Source organism: Podarcis bocagei (assembly GCF_964188305.1).
Source record: "Podarcis bocagei genome assembly, chromosome: 3".
NCBI lineage: Eukaryota > Metazoa > Chordata > Lepidosauria > Squamata > Lacertidae > Podarcis > Podarcis bocagei.
Genome location: NC_138127.1, coordinates 86,311,716 through 86,338,587, shown reverse-complemented (window position 1 = coordinate 86,338,587; position 26,872 = coordinate 86,311,716). Strand labels below are relative to the sequence as shown.

Below are 26,872 nucleotides of genomic sequence, written 5' to 3'. Positions count from 1 at the left end.
TCAGCACATAGGTTTGTCCCCTTAGATGTCCCAGGGGAAAATGTAGGTTTACCACATAGGTGCACACATTAATCTTCGGAAAGCCAGCACACCATTGCAAGACCCATTGCAAATCCCATCTCTGGCTTGGCTTACTGGAGGAGTGAAGAGCCAGTTGTGTTCCATATATCGTTGTACTACAGCTCCCATCATCCCTGACCACTGGCTATGCTAGCTAGGGCTGATGAGGGGCTGGGGACCCCAGCAGCATCTGTAGGGCTAGAGCAGGGTTTCGCAAACTTGAGTCACCAGCTGTATTTGGACTACAGTGCCCATCATCCCTGACCTGCTAGCTAAAGATGATGGGAGTTGTAGTCCTAAAGCAGCAGGAGACCCAAGTTTGGGAAACCCTGGGCTTGAGCTTTGGAGGCAACCAGAAGCAGCATCAGGACACAGCATCCTCAGGCAGCTAGTGGGGCTCCATGTGGCCCCCTTGCTGTGCTGACACTTGCCCTCAACCCTCTATATCAGGTGGCTAGGAGCTGCAATTAAAATTGCCCACAACACAGCATCACCCAAGGGCAGGTGAAGCCAAAGGAGTACCCTTCAGACATTTTCGACTACAATGCACCAGAGCCAGCATGGTCAATGGTCAGGAAACATGGGGACTGGAGTCCTCACCATCTGGAACGCACCACTGCGGGAGCTCAAAGTTGCTTCATGCTGATCACAGTGCTGCCGCTTGCCATTGTCACATAAGCCCACCACAGACCACCAGTATAGGAGAGGGCCCAGCAGAGTTAGTTCTGCCACTTCACCCAACCAGCTGCTTTTGAGATGGTTTTGAGACAGCAGATGTGATCCTCAGAGCTGGCCGATGGTCAAAGTGAGACAACTGCCTCAGACAGCCAATGCGAGGGGGAAGGGGGCAATTGGCAGTCTCTGGTCTATTCCCCCTAAGGCCACTTTCCCTCTGTTGGAAGACACAGCTCTGTATGCTTCATGGTCTGTCCCAGCCACCCCAAACTATCATGCTTCCTCAGGTGCAGTGATGTTATCCTGCCACAGGGGGCAAAGTGAGATTCAGCTGCCAGCTGTCTTGCACTGGTCTTGGGGATCCTGCTCCACTCTGCACCCATATTCTGAAACCTCCACCAACGGTTAATGCCTCTTCAAATTGCAGCTTTGAAACTCTACTTACGCGAAACCTGTCCTCCCAGGAAATCTGTAAAAGCTGAATCATCTCCAGGGGTGAGCCCAGTTCTGTGATGGCAGTCAGGGTGTCTGCGATGTCATTGCTGTCTTGGTAACAATATCCGTGAAGCTGCAAATGTGGATGGGGGAAAGAAGGCATTAGTACATTATTTGAACATTAAGCATGCTTTTTAAAAAATATATATCATCAGTGCATTGAACTCCCCCTCTGGTGTGTATTAGAGACTAAGAGGGACTCACCTGACAGTATGACTCTTTTGGTCTTTTGGTATACTTCAGTTTAGGCAGAAGGAAGGGGGGTTGTTTGCTTAAAACTGCTGCTACCCAAAAGCGCCCCCACAAGCAGAAAGCTAGTATCTCAAGGAGGATGGAGTGAAGGCTAGTTTAGAAATTTTAAGTACTTAGATGCTGGGAGGTTTTTTACAGGTGGAAGATAAGCACCACCAGCTTACAGGCTGCATCTAGAGGGGAGACCTTTCCACATGTTAGGCAATACCCAGCACATTAGTTCAGGGCCTTCAGCCTCCAGATGTTTTGGGCTACAACTCTCAGTCAGCTGTGCTGTCTGGAACTGATGGGAGTTGTAGTCCCAAACATCTGGAAGGTAAAGTTTGGGGAAGGCTGGACTACATCAATGAATCCGCACCCGCACCCCAAATGCAGCTTGACAGACAAGTCACAAAATTTATTGATTGATATATTTTTAGAAAATAAACTAAAGAAAATAAACACTGAAATAAAACCTGTGCTGTGTTCATGCACTGTTATAATACAGGAGGGGAAAAATCTTCAACAGCAAATAATTTATAAAGGATTCCTCTTAGATCAGTAGTGTTTTGCTTTTTTTTTTTTTTTCTTTCCAAACAACATGTCAAGAAACCCTGGGGTTTGTTCAGAAGTGTATTTGAAATTCCTCAATGAGAAGATCAGCATTTATTTTCTAAAAACGGTTATATCCTACCTTTTCAAAAGTTAGGTCCCTGGTACCGTTTGCCAACATAATATGAAACAAGTGGGACCCACAACAAAATCTTGCAGTGCGCAGGGCTTCCTGTTCAGTTCAGCTCATCCCCCTTCCTTGGTTTCCTATGCCTCCCTCAACACTCAGATAGCATTCTGGGACCACTGAACATGCTCAGGTCCCACTGAGCTGTTGTGGGGGTCCCCTAAACCTCAGGATTTTGCCAAGCCTGGCAATACCTCTCTCTTGCGCAGGGCATGGGGGATATTGATTCCAACATGGGACCCACGGGAGCAGCCATTTTTAAAAAAATTACTGAGAGGGGATGTCTTGGGAGTGCACAAAAAAGTGGGGAGTCAGAATTGGCCCATGTATAAGCCACCCCTAATTTAGATATTTCAATGCAGTCTGGCCTATTTACACTTCTGAGCAATTACACAGTACAGTGCAGTGGTACCTCGGGTTACAGACACTTCAGGTTACAGACTCCGCTAACCCAGAAATAGTGCTTCAGGTTAAGAACTTTGCTTCAGGGTGAGAACAGAAATTGTGCTCCGGCGGCGCGGCAGCAGTGGGAGGCCCCATTAGCTAAAGTGGTGCTTCAGGTTAAGAACAGTTTCAGGTTAAGAACGGACCTCCGGAACGAATTAAGTACTTAACCCGAGGCACCACTGTACTGGAGGAGATTGCCAATAGAACCAGGGAGAGGAAGGAAAGGAGAAGTTGCCACAATCTTTCCTTCTGTCATAGCAAGAGAATTTTACCATGCAATGCTATACAAAGGGGATTTTTTTGTTTGTTTGTTTCTCACCCCCCCCCCTTTTTCTTTTTTAAAAATTGCCCTAGCTACTTTTACACTTTGACCACACACATTTTGACACACAGCCCTTTGGAGGACTGATCAAGTTTCAAGGTGGTACCCAGTTTGAAAAAAAGGTTAGCCACCCCTGCTATAGATGTCTTGGTAAAGGTAAAGGGGACCCCTGACCATTAGGTCCAGTCGTGACCGACTCTGGGACTGCGGCGCTCATCTCGCTTTATTGGCCGAGGGAGCCGGCGTACAGCTTCCGGGTCATGTGGCCAGCATGACTAAGCCGCTTCTGGCTAACCAGAGCAGTGCACGGAAATGCCGTTTACCTTCCCGCCAGAACGGTACCTATTTATCTACATGCACTTTGACATGCTTGCAAACTGCTAGGTTGGCAAGAGCAGGGACCGAGCAACGGGAGCTTACCCAGTCACGGGGATTCGAACCCCCAACCTTCTGATCGGCAAGTCCTAGGCTCTGTGGTTTAACCCACAGCGCCACCCATGTCTTACTTAGATGTCTTACTCAGAATCAAATGTTTCCAGTGGAACTTATTCCCAGGTAAGTCTGCACAGGACTTACTGCTGCTTTAAAATGTGTGAAAGAACGTTCACCAGCTTTGACTCTTGCAACCCTATGCCAGAGATCTGTCATTGTCTGGGGAAACCGAGCCTTTCAAAAAATGTATGGTTGTATGAAGTAATTACTCCTTGTCTGAAATAAGTGCCTTTGCACATCAAAACACTGCTTTTAGGAAAGGGAGCATAGGACAAATGGGAATGTTAAAAGCGGGGGTGGGGGGAGGAAACTGAAACCAGCAATAGACACTTTGGCATCAGATCTGTACTTGTGGCAGTTTTCTTACACCTTAATTTCTTGGGCAGAGAACTGGGAAGGGAGTGTTAAGGCCAAGCAAGCGGGAAAGAAGCAAAAGTCAAACAGAAGCAGGAGGCAGCTGGCCTTTCAGGTGGGGAAAAAGAAGAACATCAGCAGTGGGAGCTGTGTTGAGAAATTGCCTGGAGTCCACCAAGACAAATTAAAAGTGATGCCAGTTCTGAGATGGAGGCCTACATATAACAGCATGAAGACTGGCCATTAATTCCAGTGATTCCTACCAGTAGCAGTTTTCAATGCCAAACGCTACTTGTTACAACAAGGTGAAGGCAGCAAAATCCTTTGGAACTGTGCACCGTTTGCAGTGACCCCAGACCCCAGATTGCCAACCTTTGCTCTGGAGGGGGCTGCATTTTGTTGGGCGTATTCCGCCAAGGGCCAAATTCCAGGGGGTGAAGCTTGCAAACCTGCATCTCGCTCGCTCGCTCGCTCCCCCTTATTAATGTAATTATTATTGCATGTATATTCCCCCACCCTTTCCTTCAATGAGCTCAAGGTGGAAAACACAATTCTTTATCCCTCATTTTACCTGCACACAACAACCCTGTGAGGTAGGTTAGGCTGAGTGAGCTTCATGGCTGAGTGGGGGTTCAAATTCTGGCCTCTCAACCTCACTTTAACCACTATAGGTTTCATTTCCACCTCTTTCTGTTGCATCCGATTCAGGGCTTCTCCCACCCATCTAATTCTTCCTTGGGCACATCCAAGCAGTGTGTATCTGCCACATTTTACCGCTGCACCACTAGCCAGGCCTTTCCCGCTCCTTCAGATTTCTTTTGGAGGTGGGGGAGAACAACAAATTACGGCGACGAAAACGAACCCTTTTTCAGACGCGCCCCCTGCCCAAACAGAAGCCAAAGGTCAGACAGGACACAAAACCCGACATGTTCGAAACACAAAATAAAAGACCCCTAGCAAGCTGCCGTCAATGGGTAGAGATAGACAAACAGAAAACCCTTTCTGGCTTAATTGAGATTTCCAAAGCTGGATTTGTCGAAAAGAACACATGCCAAGAAAAGGCCTTAGCAAAAGTGTTGCTTTTCTATGCCCAGAGAGGAGGAGGAGGAGGGAGGGACAAAATGTTCCAAAAAGAGAAACAGTTAAAAGCCAGCTTCTATGTAGCAAGGATGATGCAAGTGCAGAATAATTCACAGAAAGGCATTTTTCCTATAATCCAACCCGGCACTGCATGGAGGTGTTCTGCTCTAGTTACCGCCTCTGACCACTCTCCCTCGCTGCTCCAAATGCCTGGAATTCCCCTCGGAATTCTCTTCCAAACCAACCTTAAAGCCTGCTACATCCACAAATGCTTTGACTTAACCCCTCCGCTTTCTTCCCCCAAATGAAACAAACCCCGAGACTGGGACCTGGGAGACTCAGGGTTCGAATCCCCACTCTGCCGTGGAGCTCACTGGAAGAGCCAGTCCCTGCCTCTCAGCCTCACAGGGTTGCTGTGGGGATTAAATGAAGAGGGGGAGAGCCATCTATGCCACCTTGAGCTCCTTGCAGAAAAGGGAGGGATAAAAACACAACAAATACTCAGAGTAGACATGACTTAAGCTAAGTTCACTAATTTCAATGGGTCTACTTAGAGAGATACCCCCACCCCAATAATTTGGTTACTTACACTAGTTTTAAATGTTTCCCAGATTTTATCTGCATGTGTTTTCGTTACTACAGTGGTACCTTGGGTTACAGACGCTTCAGGTTACAGACTCCGCTAACCCAGAAATAGTACCTCGGGTTAAGAACTTTGCTTCAGGATAAGAACAGAAATTGTGCTCCGGCGGCGCGGCAGCAGCAGGAGGCCCCATTAGCTAAAGTGGTACCTCAGGTTAAGAACAGTTTCAGGTTAAGAATGGACCTCCAGAACAAATTAAGTTCTTAACCCAAGGTACCACTGTATATACAATTACATCAATGGTTTTGTGTGTATTCTAGCTGTGTTTTCTTGACAGTTTAGTTGTGTACACAGCTTAGAGAGTTCTGACCAAGCGGTCAAAAAAATCTTGCTAAATGAAAATAAATACACACTGGCACACAGTGTAAATTTCAATGGTGAACGCCTGCCTTTTGCTTACGTTACTATGGAAGCGTCGTTTATTCCAGTGGCACTTTGTAAATAATAATGGAACTAGGGAGTCTGACAAATTCCAGGGGGAGGGGAGGAACCACTATGAATCTTCCCTGCCCCATAATGCTGAGCCCCAGTTCTCCTCCGGATTGGTTCACAATCTGAGCCACAGAAGGACACCTTGGTTGTCTGTGCCTGGGCACTCCCTGCCTGCCTGCCTGCTTAGCCTGGCTGCAATACCGGTGACAGCCCTAACGTAAGAACATAAAAATAGCCAATGGCCCATCTAGGCCTGCTTCCTGTTCTCACAGTGACCAACCAGATGCCTGTGGGAAACCCGCAAGCAGGATTCAAGCAGAAGAGCCCTATCGCTTCCTGTGGAACACCAGCAACTGTTAGTCAGCAGCAGTACATTTCCGAGCACAATTCAAAGTGTTGGTGCTGACCTTTAAAGCCCTAAACGGCCTTGGTCCAGTATACCTGAAGGAGCGTCTCCACCTCCATCGTTCTGCCCGGACACTGAGGTCCAGCGCCGAGGGCCTTCTGGCAGTTCCTTCACTGCGAGAAGCCACGTTACAGGGAACCAGGCAGAGGGCCTTCTTGGTAGTGGCACCCGCCCTGTGGAACGCCCTCCCACCAGATGTCAAAGAGAACAACAACTACCAGACTTTTAGAAGACATCTGAAGACAGCCCTGTTTAGGGAAGCTTTTAATGTTTAATAGGTTACTGTATTTTAGTGTTTTGTTGGAAGCCACCCAGAGTGGCTGGGGAGGCCCAGCCAGATGGGCGGGGTATAAATTATTATTATTATTATTATTATTATTATTATTATTATTATTATTATTATTATTACTGTTTCTGACCATGGAAGCAGAGAACAGCCATTCAAGTTGCTGGCTCCTGTGGGTGGGAGTTCCATAGTTTAACAATGTGCTGTGTGAAGAAGTCCTCTCTCTTATCTGTCCTGAATCTTCCAACAATCACTACCTGGACTGGAGATGCCAGAGAATGCAAAGCAGACGCTCTAGCACTGAGCCACAGCCCTTCCGAATGTTTGAATAAAGGGCTTAGCAAATGCCACTGAAAAAATATTCTATTACTCCACTTCACATACTCCAGCACTGAGACATGATGGCTCACCCTGAGAGGCAGCCAAGTTCTGAAAGATGCAAGGATGTTGTTAAGGAAGAGCAAGAACATTTGGCCTGACTCGGCCTTTCAGATCACATTCTTTATTTGGATAATTATCTCCTACTTTTCCAAGAGGGAATCAAACTAAAAAGGTGGCTTAAAAGAAAAAATAAGTTGTTGTTTTTTTATTTAAAAAAAAAAGATCACAAGAGAGGAAAGCTAACAAAGAGCAGTTAAACAGCATCACATTAACTGTAGTCAACAGCAGCAGATGAAAAGCCTATAAGACATGTTGCAAGATTTTCTCCCTGCTGCTCCATCCCCTGGAAATCAAGAAGCATTAAAAAATAATAATAACTGCATCAAATGTTCTTAACACAATGCTTTCGGAAATTTCATCTTGACTCATACACAGGCTTGCCACAAATACATACACACAAAGGCACACTCCCCACCCAAAAAAAGATAATCACAACTTCAAATGATGCCCCGGGGGGGGGGGGAATCCCCAAATCCACAGCTGGGCAACATAATTCTGTGTCACCGGATAGCAGTGGCTGCTGTTTGGTTGGTCTTAATAAAAGTCATCACTCAAGCTGTGGATTTTTATTTTTTATTTTGAGTTCTTCTGTAACAGACCAACACAGGTACCTTTGCTTTTTGTGTGCCCTGGAAAAAATATGCTATTTTCGTGACAAGCAATACCATGGGGAGGTATATCAAAATAAACTAAAAATCTATTTAATTTATGAATTGCTTCCCAAGAAGCATTTCAGATTTATTTAATTTCGTAAAAATTATGTGCTGCTTAATTGTTTTTTAAAAAGCAAGCTTCAAAGCAGTTCACAAGAAGAATAAAACACAAGGATGAAATCATCAGTAAAAAAATAGTTGAAAATATCTATTTAAAACATAATTTAAACCAAGAATAAACTATATACATATCCAGCATTCTACATATCTTGCCAGAATGAAAATTGTTTTTGCAGGTGCCAGAAAGAGTATAGTGAAGGCGCTTGACTGATGTCAACAGGCAGGGAGTTTCAAAGTTGCCACACTAAAAGACTCATTTCTTACAAATGTGGAATGAGTGTTACATAGCAGTTGTAACAGTGTCAGTTCCGCAGACTGAAGCGGTCAAGTGGGCATCTATGGGGTAAGGATGCAGTTAACAAACTACAACGCCCAGAAATCTTTAGGGGAAGAAATGATGTCATTTTAAAGCGGTATTCTACGGCTTTAAATGTGTAGCGTAGACAGGATCATAGCGAAAGTGCGAAGAATTCAGAGTTAGGAATCCCTGGCTCTCCTTGCATAACTTCCTACAGTGCTCAGTGTTCCTGGGCTGGCGAAATGGAATGACTCTTCAACCAGCTCTTTAGATGCACCCTTTATATCTTCAGCCTGTTCCGACATAAAACTGCCTTCTGTTGTAAAGCTCAGTTGTTCCGAAAGGGTACTGAAATTAGTCACAACGGATCCAAGAACAGGCCTTTTGTGGTGAGGATTTTGAAGAAAAAGCAGATGAGGGCTGTCACTCGCTCCTATTAAAGAAACATCAAACTGGAACAGACCCCTTAGGGAGTGATTTACATGAGACGAATAATAGAGGGTGTCGAAAGATGCAACTTGATAAATTGGGCTGCATTTATTTTGAGAAAGGGCAGTTTGGAAAGCGAGGGAGGGAAGTGGGGCCTTTTATTCAGGTACATTTTTGCCCGCTTCCTGTTCAAAACTACACTGGGCCTCCCCTCGCCTTCCCCAATTTCCCCCTAAGCCAGAATCTGCAGTCCAGCCCTTTCAGAGCGGAGACCTCCGGCACTCGTCTAATAATGACACGGATAGTTATGGCTGGTTTGCAATTATATCAGCTCTGGGCTTCCAACGGCAGCAGAGTTCTTGCTAACAGATCCTTTCCTCACTCTTAAAGGCTCAGGATAACATCTGGGCCTTTGGGGAAGCATTCTCGCAAGAAAGAAGCACTTTGTGTAATTCATCTTTCCACGCCAAGCTGCATCTGTCTTCCCCTTCAACCCACCTCCTGTCTCCTGCCAGCCCCCTCCAACAACCTTCCTTGGACCGTGGTGGACTCCATCAAATTGCCAGGAGGTGGCATTGCTTTGACCTCACCACCTTGCTTCACCCTCCATCAAGAACCAACCAGGATAATAATAATTTTATTATTTATACCCTGCCCATCTGGCTGAATACATGCATCACCTTGAGATGTCTTGTCCACAGCAAGAAGACAACCAACCCTCAGTGAGAAATCTTCTGCTGGGGCCATCATGAGTCAGTGCAAAACAGCGAAGAAGAAGAAGAAGAAGAAGAAGAAGAAGAAGAAGAAGAAGGAGGAGGAGGAGAAGAAGGAGAAGGAGGAGGAGGAGGAGGAGGAGGAGGAGGAGGAGGAGGAGACTGTAGATGCTCCAGTAGGTTTAACTTCATGGTTACTTATCACAGAAAATTCAACTACATTATTGCCTACTTTTAGCATCTTTGTTTCCTGCTTTTTCCCCAAGGAGGTCCAAGCAGAACAAAGGGCATCACGCCCCCCCTCCCCATTTTGTCCTCATGTAACCATGAGAGGTAAGATTAGGATGGTGATTTATCCTCACCCTTCTTGAATGAGCAGAGATTTGAATCAGCATCTACTGGTCTGATAACTCTCAAATTCATGACATCACAAGGGGAGAGATAGTTTGATATCGAGCCTGTGGTTGGACTGGGCCCTATGTGTGTGACTTTACTGGCAAATCAGAAAAAACATTTATCATATTTAATCAGTGGCTATTCTACTAATACAGGCATCCCCAAACTTGGCCCTCCAGCTGTTCTGGGACTACAACTCCCATCATCCCTAGCTAACAGGACCAGTGGTCAGGGATGATGGGAATTGTAGTCCATAATGGCTAAAGGGCCACGTTTGGGGATGCCTGTACTAATATGTACCCCAAGGAGGCTTTCAGCAAAACTAAAAACCACCACACCAAAGAAACACATAAAGACAAAAATTATCACATTTTAAAATGACTTTTTCCATTTTTTTCCCATTGCCAGCAACATTCCAGATGTATACATCTAGGATTGCCAAGTTCAGCCCCTAAAAGCTGGAAACAGATGAGTGGAAGCTCATTTTTATCAACATGCACCGAAGACACACACACTCCTCCAATAAAGTCTTCACTGCACGGTGGGGGGAAAATAAGAGAGCTGTTTGGACAGACCCCATTCCCAGAGAGCCTCTACCAGGTGAACAGAACCCTAAGAGAAACACACCACATTTCCAAAGTCCCTTGACGGTTACAATCAGCTTTCCTTCCAGTTGGCGCTAACATCAGAGGAAGAATTGTTTGAGACGAGCTGTTTATGACCGGCTGAGCCCGCATGAGGCTTATAATTATGTTTGATTACAGTAAATCAAACATCGCTATTGTCTCTTTACAATCACAGCCATTGTTTGAAATGAACAGCTAAGTTACTGCAGTTACCAAGCAAAGGATTTCTCTGTCTTCTCCAGACTGGGAGGTGGCAGCAGGTACAGAGTCAATATGTGAATATGCCTGCTGTTTTCCGCGGTATTATATAAAAATCCAGGACTTTGGTGAATCTTCCCCCTCCCCTCCCCACTTACAGGTCAGGAGAAAAGAGACAGACAGGCCATCAGCGGAGTTTGATGGAGGAGGGCTGCAAAGCAATTAGTGGGGCTTCTAAATCTTCAGATACAATAAGTCAGTGACCCAGATCCCCCCCCCTTTTCTCAAATGCCCCTCATTATTAAATCAACCTTAATGAGACACTCTCCTCCGCTGCTGCTGCTCCACCACCTCCCTTCATTCCAGAACAAACGACATTCTCATTTTGATCTGCACCTGCCCATCACAATGGCTGGCAGGGGTGGAACCACACTTGGTGCGAGATGTGGAGGAATTGAAATTGACAAGCAACTTGAAATCCCCCATAAGGCGTGTGTGTGTGTGCATATATACATGCACGTTTTTGTTGTTCTTATTTAGAAGCAGTTGTTATTGTTGTTTTTTAGAAGCAGTAGTTGTAAGGGGCCGAACCAGCTCATGTATTTTCTTTGCAAAGATGTGTTTTTTTGGTACCGACAGGCCTTCCACAGCTGAACTCTCCCCCATATCCCTTCATCTTGCTCTCTGTGTTTCTTCCGATTTTCTCAATGTCCACGGGGCTGGGAGCAGCGCCCTTATAAGAAAAGGCATGGGCTTGTTTACTTTAGAAAAAAGAAGGCAAGTAAGCGGGGGACGTCATAGAGGCGTGATTATGTTTTTCTCCCTCATAATACTAGAACTCTGGCCATCCAGTGTTGGAAAACTCAGGACAGACAAAACCAAAGCACTTCTTCACACAGCGCACACTTAAGCCACAGGGTCTGCTACCAACAAGGGGCAGGGATGTTGACAAACTCAAATTGCTTTAAAAGGTATTTGTAGACAAAATCATGGAGGATAAAACGGTCAATGGCTAGGCTTAATCAATCATGGTTGTGATAGTTGTGGGTGACCTCTGGTGTCAGAGGCGATATGCTTCTGCATACCCATGGCTGGGAAGCGTAAGTGGGGAGGGTCTCTTGCCCACTGGCATCTGATTGGCCACGGTGAGGAGAGGATGCTGAGCTGGACAGGCCATTGGCCTGATCTATTGGGGTTCTCCTTACGTTCTCATTTGGCACATCTGGACTCCTGAAGGCAAACGCTTTTTTATTTTATTTTATTTATTAATATATGTGTGCGCCTGTCAAAATTTAGTACACAGAAAAGGAAAATATGGTGGAATTCTTTCTTTTTTTAACTCACTAAAAAAAAAGAATCAGTTTCCTTACATTTTTGGGTCATCATTCGACTAAAGGCATCCATGCTGATTCAAATTGCAATCGATCACTCAGTTACATTTTCTTATAAATTAAACAGCTGTTCTGAAGCATTTGTGCATTCACTCTATTTATATCCCATTAAATGCTTTAAGAAGAAAAAAAAGGGGGGGGACTTTATTTTTAGAATATGAACTAGCTATTATTACCTTTAAGAAAAAAACCCCAAGAGTCAAAAACAGACATTTAGCTGCCTGTCTGCACCCCAGCTGAAAAACAAAAGTAGTTTGTCCATGTTTGCATAATGTGACATTCTTATTTCTAGGCGCCAGGCAAAAAACATTCCTCTTTAACCAGGCCTTTGGTTGATTGACATCCTATGCCCTTTTAAAATGGGGGGGTGTAATTGGGTTGTTTTGTTTTTATTTGATAATGTATTTTGCAGTTTTATATTCTAATTTAATCCTGTGAACCACCCTGAGACCTGTGGGTATATGGTGGTATATAAAATATAATAATAATAATAATAATAATAATAATAATAATAATAATAATAATAAATTTCTGCCTCCCCTCATCTGCTGCCATTCCCAGCTGGCAAAAAAGGTGATTGGATTTAAAATAAATCCACTCTTCTGTGAAGAATCACAGAAAAAGTATTCAGCCAAAAGTCAACCTAAAGAAATTGCTCTTGAAGCCAGCCTAATCTCTGTTGGTAGGAGTTTACAGTTTTGGAGCTGGCACTGTGAGTACCCAGCCCCAAGACATCCTAGTTTGTTCTTCCTGCAAATATAGACAGCCCATATATATTCAATGATGTACCTTGACAGGTGAGTGAACTCATGTGGATTATGGGGAGAGAGAGAACATCCTTGAGATACAAAAGTCCCAGGATATGCAAGGCCTTCAAAGTTCAAACATGCACCTTGAATTGGGCCCAGGAGCAAACTGGTAGCTGTCATAGAACAGGATGAGTATCAGAAGGCATGCAGCAGTTTTCTGCACCAGGTAAGAAGGGTTCCAAGTCGCCTTCAAGGGCAGCCCCACAGAAAGCGTGTTGCAGTAATCAAGCCTTGACTTTCCAGAGGCATGGGTCACCAATGGAGCAAGAGTTGCCACGTTCAGAAACAGTAAAAGCTTTCTAATGATCCAAAAGTGGGGAAAGAATGTCAACCTGCCACTGAATTTACTATTATATTTTCACTGCGCAGAGAAAGATGCCACGTGGATTTTAAAACTCATGTATGGGATTGTCTGGAGCCAGTACTGCTTGAAGGGAATTGAAAGGGTAAATAGTTTGTGTTGAGTGATCCTATATATATATATATATATACTCTGAGATTCCAAGCCACGAGTTCTAATTTCTGATTGGAGATTACAGGCTGCTCCAGAATAAGGGGCTATTTGTGGATAAATAGGCTAATTCACTAATGCTTTGGAGGCCCGTGGCAACCCGTCACTCACCGTAGATGGATGTGCTGCTGAGCTGGAGAGAAGAGCAGGAGAATTGGTGGTCTCCAGTGTATTCCCTGCACTCAAGGAAGCAGTAAAAGGAAAATGAGCTTCTGTTCTTGAAAGCTCTCTACACTTTCTCTGGACACTAAGAGCTTTGCTTTAGGAAGTTCGCCTAAACAGGTTGGGTTTATTTAGAAAGGCTGTCCCCTCCTGTCAAAATTAAATCAGAAGTCAGAAGGGCCTGGGGTAGGGGTGCCAAGGGATGGAGTTTCAAGCTTTCCCAGAAATTTATATAAAGCGATCAGTGAAGTGATGCTTTTTTGCAAGAGGCTGGTTTTGCCATTATTCACTTCAGAGGACGAAGGATGAAATCAGAAACTAAGATTATAAGGCAGAAGAAATGTTGTCACACAAATGCATGCAAAATTAATCTATGGAAGTCTTGGCCAGAAACTTAGATGGTGAAGAATGTGTCTCGTGCATGAAGGAGAGGCTAATATTCATTATTGTTCAAATTATTATTATTATTCTTTGTTTGTGTGTTTATATTATAATATTTGCATTGCATCTTTTTTTGCCAGGGTGGTTTTATAAGAAATAAAATAAAAGCAATTGAGGGAAGGGGGAAACAATATGTAAAACCAAAATAAGATAAACTCAAGCAAAACCGTTAAAAAGGTCTAGAAAATATGAACGACCCCACTGGCACTGGAAAGATGGACAGAGTAGTAGGCACCAGGTGAACAGCACCACTACCAAGAAGGCCCTGTCTCTCTCTCATTGCTGGTATACACCTTAACTCAGATGTGGGGAGCAAACAGAAGGTAGCCTCTGAAGAAGGCTTGGCAAGGACCAGGGGCAGAGCATCTGCCTGGCATGCAGAAGGTCACATGTTCAATCCCTGGCATCTCCAGGTAGGGCTGGGAGGGTCCCTTGATCTGAATCACTGCCAGTCAGTGTCAACAATGCTGAGCTTGACAGACAGATAGTCCGTCTCAGCATAAAGCAGCTTCCGAAAAACTTAAACACAGATAGGCTTAGATGAAGGCAGGCAGCCCTAAATGGGCTGAGGCAGAAGTGGAGAGACAGTTTGCAGGGGTTTCTGCCTTTAACATCATCATCATCATCATTATTAGCAGTAATAGTAGTAGTATTTAATGAAAAACTGGTTGATGCCAAAAATAGGCTTCTAAATGGCTTCCAAAATATAAAGGCCAATTGCACAAACATTAAGATATAGACATTCGTAATTAAAATATACACTAAGGCAACAGTGCAGCAATTAAAACAGGAGGCTTCGGGCTGTGCTGGGTGCTTCCCAAAAATATTGGGGCTGGCCAGCATTCAAAATATGATTCTGGACTAGATGGAACTTTGCTGCAATCCAGCAGGGTTGTCCAGAGCATCCTTACAGAATCCAGCTTCCAGCATGGAGACAAGCCCAGTTGAAAAAGAAAATCCACTTTAAAGCTAAAATGGAATGAGACCCGCACTTAAACCATATTCCAAAACCTCTCAAGGACAGAACAGATTCAGCCTTCTAGACTCTTAAATGGATTTTGGCTTGTCTGGGGGTTTGTTTGTTGGAGCGTGCCGTTAAATCCCGCTCAGTTTTAAAATGGGAAGCTCTAAAGCAGAGGCTCCCAAACTGTGGCCTGCAATCTTCATTCAAGGGGTCCCACAGTGTGCCTGCAGATCAGTGGTTGAAGCTGGGAAATGGGCACATCCATTTCACCGAATATTTGATATTAATTTTTAAGGTACTTTTTAATTGCTTCTTTTCTTTCTTATATTGCATTTGAAGTCTAAGGAATTGCAGTTGGTACAAAGGGCAGAAAAATATTTAAGTGGTCCGCCAGGACCCCCAGTAATTTTCAAGCGGTCCGTGGGCAGAAAGGGGAGCATTTGGGCACTGCTGCTCAAGAGCAATCTTCTGTAGGGTTCTAGACAGGTCGCTGCTCACTATTTTGGAGCAGAAAAGAATCAGACTGGAATGTTCACAGTACATTTGTAGCTTGATACAACCTCAAAGCTGACTGAAATCCTTTGTGGGGTTGGCACTCGACAGTGGGGGTGTTCTAAAAAGCATGAATATTGAATACACAAAACAGAGAGCCGCACTCTGGTCTTACCCCAAACATCCTCGAAAAAAGCTATTTCAAAAGCGCTCAGAACAACAATAGATCTATCTGTGGGAGTGGGTCCATGATAATATCCAGCTAGATCTGCTGGCTTCCTTTTTATTCAGATCCTTTGCCTGTAATGCCTTAGGAAGCATTTAGTGCTTGCCTGCATTTCACCAGGATTTATAAAAATGAAATTATGCAGGCGGTTTTTCTTATTTCACATCCGCCTTCCCTCCAGTGTGTTGGGGATCCTGCTCGAGTAAGCCTTACTGAGCCTGCGAGGAAGCCAAAGCAATCTAAACCCCATTGGCAAATATGGTTCTGATTATTTAAATGAAATTTACTCATAATTGGGGTGGCACTTAATCCATGAAGTCGTAATTGACCAAGGCGGGAGAAAGAGGCTCTGAAAGGAGGTAACTAGATGGCCCTTGATTCTCTTTCAGGGTCCTCCCCATCAGGATATTTGCTCACAAAAGGAACTGGGGAGGGGGAAGAGAAGATAGGCATTTTTGAGACGTGCTCCATGGAATTACAAATAAGAGGAACAGCTCATTGCGCCTCCTCTAATTTTCATGGGCCTAATGGAAGAGACTCGCTCAAAACAAATCTTTTCTCTGCAGAGCGGCTGGGTGTCTACAGAGAGAGAGGCTAAATGCCTGGCTTTTGATAGAGGCCGAGCTTTCATTGTGCGAGGAGGCCAGCCAAATTCTGTGTGGGTCCCCCACCCCACCGAAAAGCCCACATAAGCTCTTGTTAACAAGCACAGTCCTTAAAGAAGCCTGAAAGCGATGGCTACAGCTTGAGATGAAGTCGGATCCTGGCTGTAGGAGACCCTGCAGCCCCAATAAATTGGCCTCTGGGAATTCTCTAGGGCTGGTATTCCTCGGGGTAAGCCCATTTCAACTCAGCGAAACTTCCTTCCCAAGGACAGGTTAGATTTTGCCTTAAGCGTGACTTTTTCTCAAAACTGGAGCTAGTTCAAAGACGTGGCACTGTCCTGAGCGAGGACCTGAAAAGGGATTATCTGTAGGAAATGTAACTGAATGAGAGGCTGTCGGGGTATTGCTTGGGGGGGGGAGAGAAGAGGAGTTTACAGCCAGGTTTGCGCATGTTGATTTGGAAAGCAAGACCCATCAGCAGATTCACTGTGGATTCCCAGGCATAGGATGGCAGCCAAACAGTGGCAAGGGGAGGGAAGAAGGGGTACAAACAGGGAGTCTGTCTGTCTGTCTGTCTGTCTGTCTGTCTCTCTCTCTCTCTCTCTCTCTCTCTCTCCTTTATCTGAGAATATGACATTGTCGACAGGCCCAAAGGGGAAGAACTTGCACACATCCATCTCCAGCGAGAAACACAAGGTGAAACAAAGTCCTCTTTAAAAACAACAACAGAGGGGGATGGGGAGGGAAGCTTTAGCTGTCAAGCTCCATCGACCGCCTTGTCTGCGCTTTTGACAAGACCAATCTGATGTGCTCCCGAGTCAAAATTGCTAACAGAGACCTCCTTCTCCTCTCGCTGCTGTTTCTGGAGAGGGGAGATCTCTCTCTCTCTCTGGTCATCTCCCCTCCCGACTCCTCGCCGCCCTCCCCACCCCCCTCTGGCAGGATCGCAGCTATGAGCCGTTTCTCTTTCTCCTTCCTGAGCTGGAAACGATTGCCAAACCGGGTCAAAACACCTAGATTCGAAATTGCGAAGCCTGTCTGGTTCCTCCAAAGAGACTCCGGCTAGAGTCTCTGTTCTCAGGGGCACCCAAGCCGATTGGAACAGGCTCTTGCTCAACTGCTTTGCCGATCGCCGCCTCCTGTTACAGAGCAAGGGGTGTTTGGGATCGAGGCCGCCAAGACTCTTGTTTAGACAGATTGCCCCTCCACACACACGTACTCACCAGGATTTTATTTTGGTGGTTCTGTATTACAAGTGTATTATAGCGGGTGGTCTTTTTAAAAAAAGAAGAAGAAGCTATAAAGCTCCTCTCCTATCGACTTCCGGTGGGTTTACTCGCGAGTAAGCGGGAACAGGATTCCCAGCTTAATCGTTTTCAGATCCCATGCCATTTCAACGGGAGAAAGTGAAGGCTTGATTTAATGCATCCGCGGTGGGGTGTGTTTGTGTGTGTGTGAAGTTTGCAAGTGATTCAGTTTTCCAGAATACGGTGTGATTTATTACCCATAGACATCAACTGATGGATATTTGCACAAAACTGGAGAATGTATGAGCTCCCTGTCCCGAGGAGCACCGGGAACAGACATTCGGGCACCATCGGGAGGCTTGACCTCCGCGAGGAAAAGGGGTTCTTTCTAATACGAGTATTTAAAATCCCCGATTCAAACCAGCTCGATCTAAGATCGGCCACGATGCCCTCGTCGGCTAAGAACTGCGGCTGAATGTTATCGAGGCCCAGTGTCTTGCTGAACGCAGACACCCGGTTGACTACCCACAACTTAAAGCGAGCGCTTAGCGGTTCCGAGTCTGCAGCTCGGCTCTCTCCATTAAGCGAAAAGCCAATGATCTCTTCCAATTAGGCATTCACGGCGCTAGTCCTCCGGGTGCGCTCTTGTGCCGCCGTGCAAGCTCGGGCAGAATCCCACTGCGCGCCGCGCTACTGAGAGAACCGACGTGGCGGACCTGTGAACTCAGAGAAGGTCCACACCGATTCGACCGGACGCCTAACCTCCCAAGAGTTGTTGAAAGCTTTTCCGATTTCTCCCGTGTTTCTGGCACTCCCCTGTCTCCAGCTCAGAGAGAGATTAAAACGGAGAGCTGGTTGAGGGATCTACACGTCTCTGCCTCCTTTCTGCTGCTAGAACACGTCGCCCGCCCACGTCTACACGACTGTGGCACTCGCTGGTTTGAACACGCGGGACTGCCACCGTCGCGGCTTAGTCAGAACTTCATTCTAAGAAGCGTTTCCCCCAATCGACGTAAGAAAAGTCCTATTTGTCTACCCCAGCTCCTCAAGTTTTCTTCTTGATCCAGGCTGTTAACACAGCACAAATCATCGGGCAGCAACAGATAAAGAACTCTGTGCGACTCCCAAACTTGGCACGTTCTGCTCTCGACAGAATTTCCTCTAAGCCTCCACCTCGCTAGCTGTGTATCTCTGTGTTACGAAGCTACCTTAAACCGAGGCAGACCATTGATCCATTTAGTTCAATATCGTCTCCACACTGAGCTACAATATTTCAGGCGGGGTTCCCACCCCAGCTCTACTTGAAGATGCTGAGGATTAAACTAAAGACCTTTGGAGCGCAAATCAGACTGTACCAATGAGCTACGGCCCTTCCTCTCTTTTTTAAAGCAAATTTAACAGGAGGCGAGGTCTTAAATCCACTAGAATATTTCCAATTTGGGCTTCCTCAGGATTGCGGCCATCTCTAGCGCAATTAAAGCTGCCAAATATTTCTGATTTATCCAGCATTCTCCCCCATCGGATTAGAATTTCCGAAGTTTAGGGGAAATACCCCCAGAACAGCTGTCTCAAGAATCCCGACCCCGAAACACACGGAGGAACGGCAACATCCTATGCATGTATACACGGAAGGAAGTCCCATTGAACTCAATGGAGCTTACTCCCAAGTCTACGCGATTAGGACTGCAACCTGAGGATTAACCAAAGCGATTTAATTGGCACATTAACGTAAGGAAGCAAATCTCATAAGAGTTCCTTTAAGCTTCGTGCGTCCAATATTTAGGAGGCAGTTTATGCCGGGACTCAAGTATAAGAACACGTTCCACGAAACTCACTGGGAGACTTCCTTGTGAGGAGACAGCGTTAGGTGTCGAGGATCGGGAAAACAGTATAACCCAAATCACGAGACCTGATCCTGATCCTATTCACTTTTTCCTGGAAGTGCAAATTCAGAGAGTTCTCAGTCACACACACACCCAAAATATCATCTCTCTAGGATTTATTTACAATTGAAATTCATCGGTGGCCAAAATGGGCTTTAGAACTATAAATCTTGGGTTGGAGAGCATGGCAGCGCATGTTTGCCGTCGGACAGATCGCAAGGGAGCTTCCAGAAGCAAACGGGTCTCGGATGTGCTGCCAGACGGCTCGATCCCAAATCACACTGCAAATCACACCTAGGTGCCATCTTCGCCTTGGGAGGAGCGAGCAGCAACAGCGAGAGGTCGCACGTGGCCGGCCGCGCTGGTAAACTTCCCTAACTTGACGCGTCAGGACTGTGGCGCAGATTAACTCTCCTTCCACAAACCCGCCAGTTCCAAGAGAGCCCAATTAAAACATCATTATTCCAGAAGCAAAGAATACAGCCCCGCCGGGAATTGGCAGTACAATGGCTTCCCTCCCAAAATTCCCCCTTTTTTTCCTAATGCAATACACGTCTAAACAATTTTTAATAAGGCAGGATCTCAACAACAAAAAATCCAACCCCAAGGTTTAACTAGGTTGTTCCACTCGATCGCTCACACAATTATTAAAGAATAAAACCAGTGTGTGTGTCTGTCTGTGTCTCTCTACCTCCCCCCACTCCAATTCTTCACTCCGGGGACACCCCCCCCAATTTACCTGGAGGATGTTGGGGTGTCGCAGCCTCTGCAACAAGACCATCTCCTTGGCGATCTTATAGGAAGCCAGGCGATAGCAGCCTTCCAAGGAGGCGTACAGCTTGACGCAGTTGTCGATGTCGTGGCCGCCGAAATCGACGGACTTGAGGGCCACGGCCAGGCTGCGGTTGAGCACGGCTCTGTAGACGGCCTTGGTGTAGCCCGAGCCCAGGTAGTGCACGTTGCTCACGTTGTCGATGTCCCGGCAGCCGAGCGCCAGCGGGCCGAGCGAGAGCTCCAGCTGCGCTCGCGGGTGGTCCCAGGGCGCGCCGCCCCAAGAAGGAGCCCGGGGTCCGGGCAGCTTGGGGCGGCTGCTGCTGCGCTCCGTGGAAGAAGAAGACAAGGAGGAAGAGAGCCGCTGCGGAGCGAGATCCATGAGCCGCCGCTCCAGCGGTCGCACTGCCAGGCGAGCGCCGGCGGCAGCTGCCTCCCGAGGCGGCTGGTAGCGCAGCACCTCCTCGTAGCGCTCTCGGATCTGCCGGGCGAGGTCCTCGGGGAGGGGGCGGCTGCTGCTGCTGCTGCCCGCCTCCCCCGGCGAGCCCGCCAGCGAGTGCGTGACGCCCGCGCTGAGCTGCTGCTGCTGTTGCTGCTGGGGATCAAAGGCCGGAATGAAGAGGACGTTGAGCAAAGTGCCCAGCAGGAAGGACATGCAGAAGCCGGCGGCCACGGCCAGCTTGCGCCGCTTCATCGCCCCGGAGAGCTCGGGCAGGGCAGCGATCGCGGCTCGCCGCCGCTTGCCTCCGCTGCTGCAGCTGATCAGCTTGGCTGCCGCGAGCTCCTTTGCAACATTCCAGATCCGCAGCAGCGACGGCCAAGGAAAGAAAACCACCAGCGGCTCTCCCAAAAATAAAAGCACCCGCCAGCCGCCTCTTCACGCTGCCCGGCCGCCGCTCCGCTGCCCTGCCACCCTCATGACACTTGCCTCCTCCAGCGCCGCCTTTATAAAGCCTCCCCGAAGCGCTTATTATTAGCTGCACCCCTGCCAGGAGGGAGAGGGGAGTTCGCATTTGGAACGGGGGAGGGAAATGTATTTGGAATCCTCCGAGCGTTCTGCACACATGGTGACGCCGCCTGATTGGCGGCTCGGCGCCGCCCGCGGAACGCGGAGGGCGGCACGGGGGTGGATGGGAAACGTAGTCTCCCGCTCGGCGCGGAGAATGGAGAGCGCGGGGAGGGAGGACTACGGGTCCCAGAGGGCGCTTCTGCGACGGAGGGGAAAGGGGGCTCTTGGAGGAGGCGCCGCGGACTCGATAACGGTGTCGCCCGCAGAAGACAGCGGGGAATGGGACCGGGTATGGGGCCCCTTCTTGCCCGGCGGCTGGTTCGCGGCATCGCCGCCTGACCCGCAGGGAAGGAAAGGGGGTCGTCGGAATGCGGAAAGTAGAGCTTGTAAATTAGGAAATCGTCAGGACTCGGAGGGCGGGAGGTGAGGATGGGTGTATTGGAAGGTTATTTCTCTGCTTCGACCTTTCTGGATTTGGGGCTCCGATTGCCCGAGGGTGTCCATCTGAAGACAGGAGTTCATCCCTTTACTCTAGCGCACGTGTGCGCGTGTCGTAGCCGGACGAACTGACATCCTCTATCTTTTCCAAACCTCTTATTTTGAGGATGCTGTGACGATTCTATCTATGATCAAGTGGTGATTTTGTGGGTGGGGTGTATTTTTAAATGCTTCAAGAGCTGTCCAGATACTTCCGTCGCTTTCACCCTCCCGCCGCGCCCCTTCATCTGCCGCCCTCCTGACATTGTCCCATGAATCATACGCGTGAAGGAGCCTCTGTGGAACAGGCAGCGCCCGCGTCGGAATGCCGATGTGAGCGAGGGAAGTGGGCAGCAGAAGAAGGATGGGTGAGACGAGGAAAGTTGCTTCCCCCCCCCCCCCGCTGACCTTTCAAAAATATGTCCCAAACTGAATATCAACTTCAGAATTGCATGAGGTCATTTATTCTTTATGGCAGCGCTGATGAACCGCTTTCCCTATTAATTTGTACATATTTAAAGCTATGGAGAAACGCCTGTTTGTAATAAATAGGAATAAACGTTTATTTCAGACTGTGCTTGTGCCACGCTCGCAGCTGGCCCTTGTACTGCTAGAGATCAATATCAAATATCGATGGTTGCTTACGTGAGAAGGAAACAAGGTTCACGGAATTCAGTCGAGTTTACTCCCGTGTAAACATGGATGGTTTCCTTAAAGTCAGTGGGTAGGATCCAGACTTGGTCCCGTTTAGGATAGGCCCACTGAAACCAATGGGTCTACTCTAAACATGTCGGTGTTCAGCATCACCGCTCAATACAGGTTGGCATTTTAAGGCTACTGAATGAAGCTCCACCTTACTTTACCTCCCCTACCCCACCCCCCACCAGCCAGCCCCATAACACCTACAAATTATGGGTCGTTTGGAAAGCCATTTGTGTAAATGGGAGGCGGGGCTCAGCCATCGGCGCTGAATCGCCTTTGCCTGGAGGGAGAGACATAAATCCGATTTAAAATACACAGCTGCAACAATGCCGCGATAAATCGCCGCGATTATGTTGGCCGAGGGTGTTAAATGAAGCGAACAGAAAATTTACTTTTCCGGACTTGCGAACTAGGCGAGTCTTAAATGGGCCGGGCGCCTTTCATTAAGGCGAGTGAATATTTCAGATTTCCCAGCTCAGTCCCCTGTGTGCCTATCTGCTCAAAAGTAAATCGCGTTGAGGTTAATGGGATTGCCTGAGAATGCAATCTCAGACATACTTACCTGAGAGTAAACCCCACTAGACACAAACGTTTTGCTAGTAATAGAACTGAGATGCATCCAGCGGGACTTACTTCTGCATAACAATCAACAAAGGATTGTGAGGTTTTATCTCATGGGCGGAAGAGCTACAAACTTTCTCTAAGCGACAGAGTGTTTAAACCTCCCTCTTCAAATATTGCGCCTTGATCGATTTCTCTGGTAAGTGGAGAAGTTGATTCCACACACAAAAACTTCGGTAGGAGGGAGGGAGGGGGTTGTCCTGTGTCGTTACTAGGAAAGAAGTCCCCAAAAATGGTCCTCAGAGAAAGCTGCAATGCTAAACCTACAGCTCTCGGGCTGGGGCTGGCATTGATCCCCCGGCTCAGCTAGGACGTGAATTGCAGGGTCTGGGTGTTAATGGTGCGCTTATCCATCAAGGTCTGCATGACGGCGCTGTTAGCAACTAATTAGCAAACACAAAGGGAGAGCGCATCAGAGCTGGGGAGAAGGGCGGTGGCTCCAGGCAGCCGGCTAGAATCCAGTCCTCGGAGAAAAAGGGCTGGCGGAGTGTGGTGCCGCTCATGTCACCCACACAAAAGAAAGTGGCGTTGAAACTGTCAGTTGCCACCAGCCGGAAGATTTGCGGGCAGCAGAATCAATTAATTTCACCTCCTGGGTTTTGGTCTTCGGTGGAAAGGCTTCTGGCAAGGGAGGAAAACAGCGCCATCAGCAATGCATTCCTCTCTTCAATTTTTATAAATTGTGGCTACTATTTTTTTTATCAGTTGTGGCTACTATTTTTTTATGAATTCAGGTAGCAGAGAAGCTCACCAACCTCCCCCTTACAATATTTTCCATACTAGGTTAAGACTTGATTATCCACCCAGGCTTTTTAAACCTTTCTTTTAAAACAAACCATGGGCCTTTGAAGGTGGTTTAAATAAACTTTATAGCTACCATTTATTATATTATATTATATTAAAATATATTATATTATATTATTTATTATATTATGTTATGATGTTATGTTATGATGTTATATTATTAATGTGATATAATATAAAATAGGCTCCTATCACTGAAGGTGAAACCCACAAGAACCCCACAAGATTCATCAGAAGTGTGAACTGTGGATGCACAAGTCATTCATGCCTTCACTTTTGCCACTTTGGTGTAACCTCCAAAGTTAAGCTTAGGTAAAAGAGACTCTGGACTCCCCCCCCCTTTGTACTCTGCTGTCTCCATCCTAAATATGTTTGTGTGCATATGTCCTGTTGATTTTGAGAAAGTATATTTAGCCTCACCATAAAGATCCCCTAATGACTTGGGAAGAAACCCTGTTTATTTCTGCTGGACTTGCTTCCAAGTAAAAAAGTGTGTCTGGGATGAGACTACGCAGTTTGGGAGTTGATTTAATGTACATCAGCAGGGTTGAGTTCTGTGTGGTTTTACAATTAAGGCTGAATTTGACTTCTTTGAGAAAGTCATAAACCTATATTTGTTTTCAAGGACAAGGAGAAATGTATGAAAGGCGCATATGTGTGGTCTACCATACAGAACACAGACACTTATTTGTATGTATAGAGATAAATAAAGTGAATGGAGATTTACAGTGAGGAGACAGTGACTTATCTGTTTGCATAGAAATATTTGGGCATGACTGACTCATTGACTCACTCAGGGGAATAACAAGATTTTATTATTATTACTTTTTAAGGCAGCTGTGTTGGCCCATAAGCCGGGGGGGGGGGCTCTAAAATCCATAGCTGGACAATGTACCTGTGCATGCTCACAGCCGAACCAAACAAAATGTAACAAAATGGTGCACAAGCTGTCAAGTGTGCCATAATTTTTTCCATTGGGCTGGAGACATTACCCAAAGCAGGAGTTAAGGGGAATAAGGGAAAGGGGGTTACAAAAATCAGGCAGGATGTTGAAGTCTTGAGGTCTGCAATTAGACTGGATTAATCTTTACGGCATGCTTGCCCATATCTGGTTAAACCTAGGATTATTTTTAAACAGTAATGGATTGTCAGAAGCTGTAGCTGGTGCAGAATGCAGTGGCTGACAGCTAGTAGGAGCATCTGGCTGAGAACATGGGACACCATTTTTACAGCATCTATACTGGCCGCCCATCTACTACCAAACTGGGCTCAAGGTTCTCCTATTAAGTTATAAAAACCTGAGCAGCTTAGGTCCAGAATACGTCAGGGACAGCCTGAGCATTTATATCCCAGCTCAGTCACTGAGATGATCTGTAGAAGTGTCTTTGCTCATTCCCCAAGTTGGCAAAGGCCATTTCACAACAACAAGCAACTGAGCATTTAGTGTCATTGACCGAGTATTGTGGAATACTCTGCCATACACAGTAGACCAATAAGCTTACTTAGGTAGCAATTAGGTGGCTACACAGCCCAATCATTCTCTAAAATAGTGTATATATACAATGCATATTATTATTATTATTATTATTATTATTATTATTATTATTATTATTATTTATTATGTATTCCTCCAAGGAGCTCAAGTGATCAGCATGGGTCTTCCCCCACCCACTCAGTTTTATTGCCAAAACAGCCCTGTGCGGTAGGACTGACTACCAGGGTTTCCCAAATTTTATTCTCCAGTAGTTTCTGTACTACAATTCCCATCATCCCTGACAACTGATCCTGCTAGCTAGGGATGGTGTAGTCCAAAAACAGCCAGAGACCCAAGTTTGGGAAACCCTTGGCTAGCCTAAAAAAAGCAAGTGAGCTTCATGGGGATCTAAGCCTGGGTTGATACAGTCTTTGTCCATCACACTAACCATCGCACCACATATTTTATCAATTTGATATAGCACATGTACCAGAAAACTCGCCGCGCCTCTTTTCTGGTAGGACCCACATCTCATCCAAGACTCCAGAGCCACAGTGAAATTCTAGTGACAAGCTGAGGATGCCAAGAGTGAATCTGAATCTGAACTCCCATCAACAATATGTTCCTGATTTAAATGTAATATTCTTTTAATTGGACGGCATGTAAACCATGAAGCGGTAATTAAAAGAGGGTGGGAATCTGGTAGATAACTTGCAGAGAGAATCTGAAAGGCAAGCGGGCAGACTCATCCAAGACCCTCAGGGTCCGTCCCCCCCCCCAGCCTTTTCTAACTTTAATAACTTCAAGTCTCCAAATAGTTTTTTTTTTAATGAAGCACTCATGGATGATACACTCAATATGCTACGTATTAATTAGACAAACATGAAGGTTTTAGATTACGCATGCAGAGCCCTCAGAAGAGCTTGCCGATCTCCCCCTTGCCGTATTTCCTTTTCATTATCCTTCGCTCTGATGCCTGAATTTAAGCACTCTTGATCAAACTCTCAGTGAACTAGGCCACCGGTTCCCAGACTTTTTTGGGCCACTGCCCCCTTGGTCCCATAAACTCATCTCCAGTGCCCCCTACCCCTGTTAAAAAAGCATGGTTCAGAATAGCACTTTTCACAGCCCACTAAGGAAGATAGCAACACAATCCAATCCAAAACAGGAACAATTACCGTATTTTTCGCTCTATAACACGCACCTGACCATAACACGCAGGTAGTTTTTAGAGAAGGAAAACAAGAAAAAAAATATTCTAAACGAAACAGTGGATGTATGATTTTTGTGGTTCATGCTGTGGCCACAGACATGTGATCTGACGGTGAGTTTGGGGTAGCCCAATGCAAAAATCCTGAGGATCCATGTGAATCCGTGCTTTGTAACCACGTTTTAAGTGGGGAGGGAAGGAAAAGCACTCAAGGGACAAGGAGCATGCGTGGGGTGTGTGGAGAAGGATGCTGCTAATAATGCAGAAGAGGGGTATAAGGGGAGAAGGCTTCTCTCCTCTCCTGCTTTGCGCCTTTAAAACAAGCAGGCTCTGCTTCTCTCCCTCCTCCCCAGCTTAGAGAGCTGAAAAGTTTTGCTGCTATTTAGCGAGCTGAGTGGGGAGGAGAGAGGGACAGAGAGCGCGGTTTAAAGAAGCCAACCAGACAGGAGCCGCTTACACCTGTGTAAGCGGCTCCTCTCCCGCTTTGCTGTTTCAAAGCGAGCCACGGAGGAGGAAAGGAAGGGGAACCATGGATCC

General features: G+C 46.5%; 1 protein-coding gene across 1 annotated transcript in view; it reads right to left on the bottom strand.

Moving 5' to 3' along the window:
* The window catches only part of PKDCC (protein kinase domain containing, cytoplasmic), a 43,154-nt gene extending 22,060 nt beyond the window's left edge, over window positions 1-21,094 (bottom strand). Inside the window, exons 1-2 of the mRNA XM_081186018.1 lie at window positions 20,007-21,094; window positions 1,181-1,303 (exon numbers count right to left, since the gene is read on the bottom strand). Coding sequence (XP_081042144.1) covers window positions 1,181-1,303; window positions 20,007-20,732 — 849 coding nt within the window. The 5' untranslated portion in view covers window positions 20,733-21,094. The remainder of the gene's footprint in view (window positions 1-1,180; window positions 1,304-20,006) is intronic.
* Between the last annotated feature and the right edge of the window lie 5,778 nt (window positions 21,095-26,872).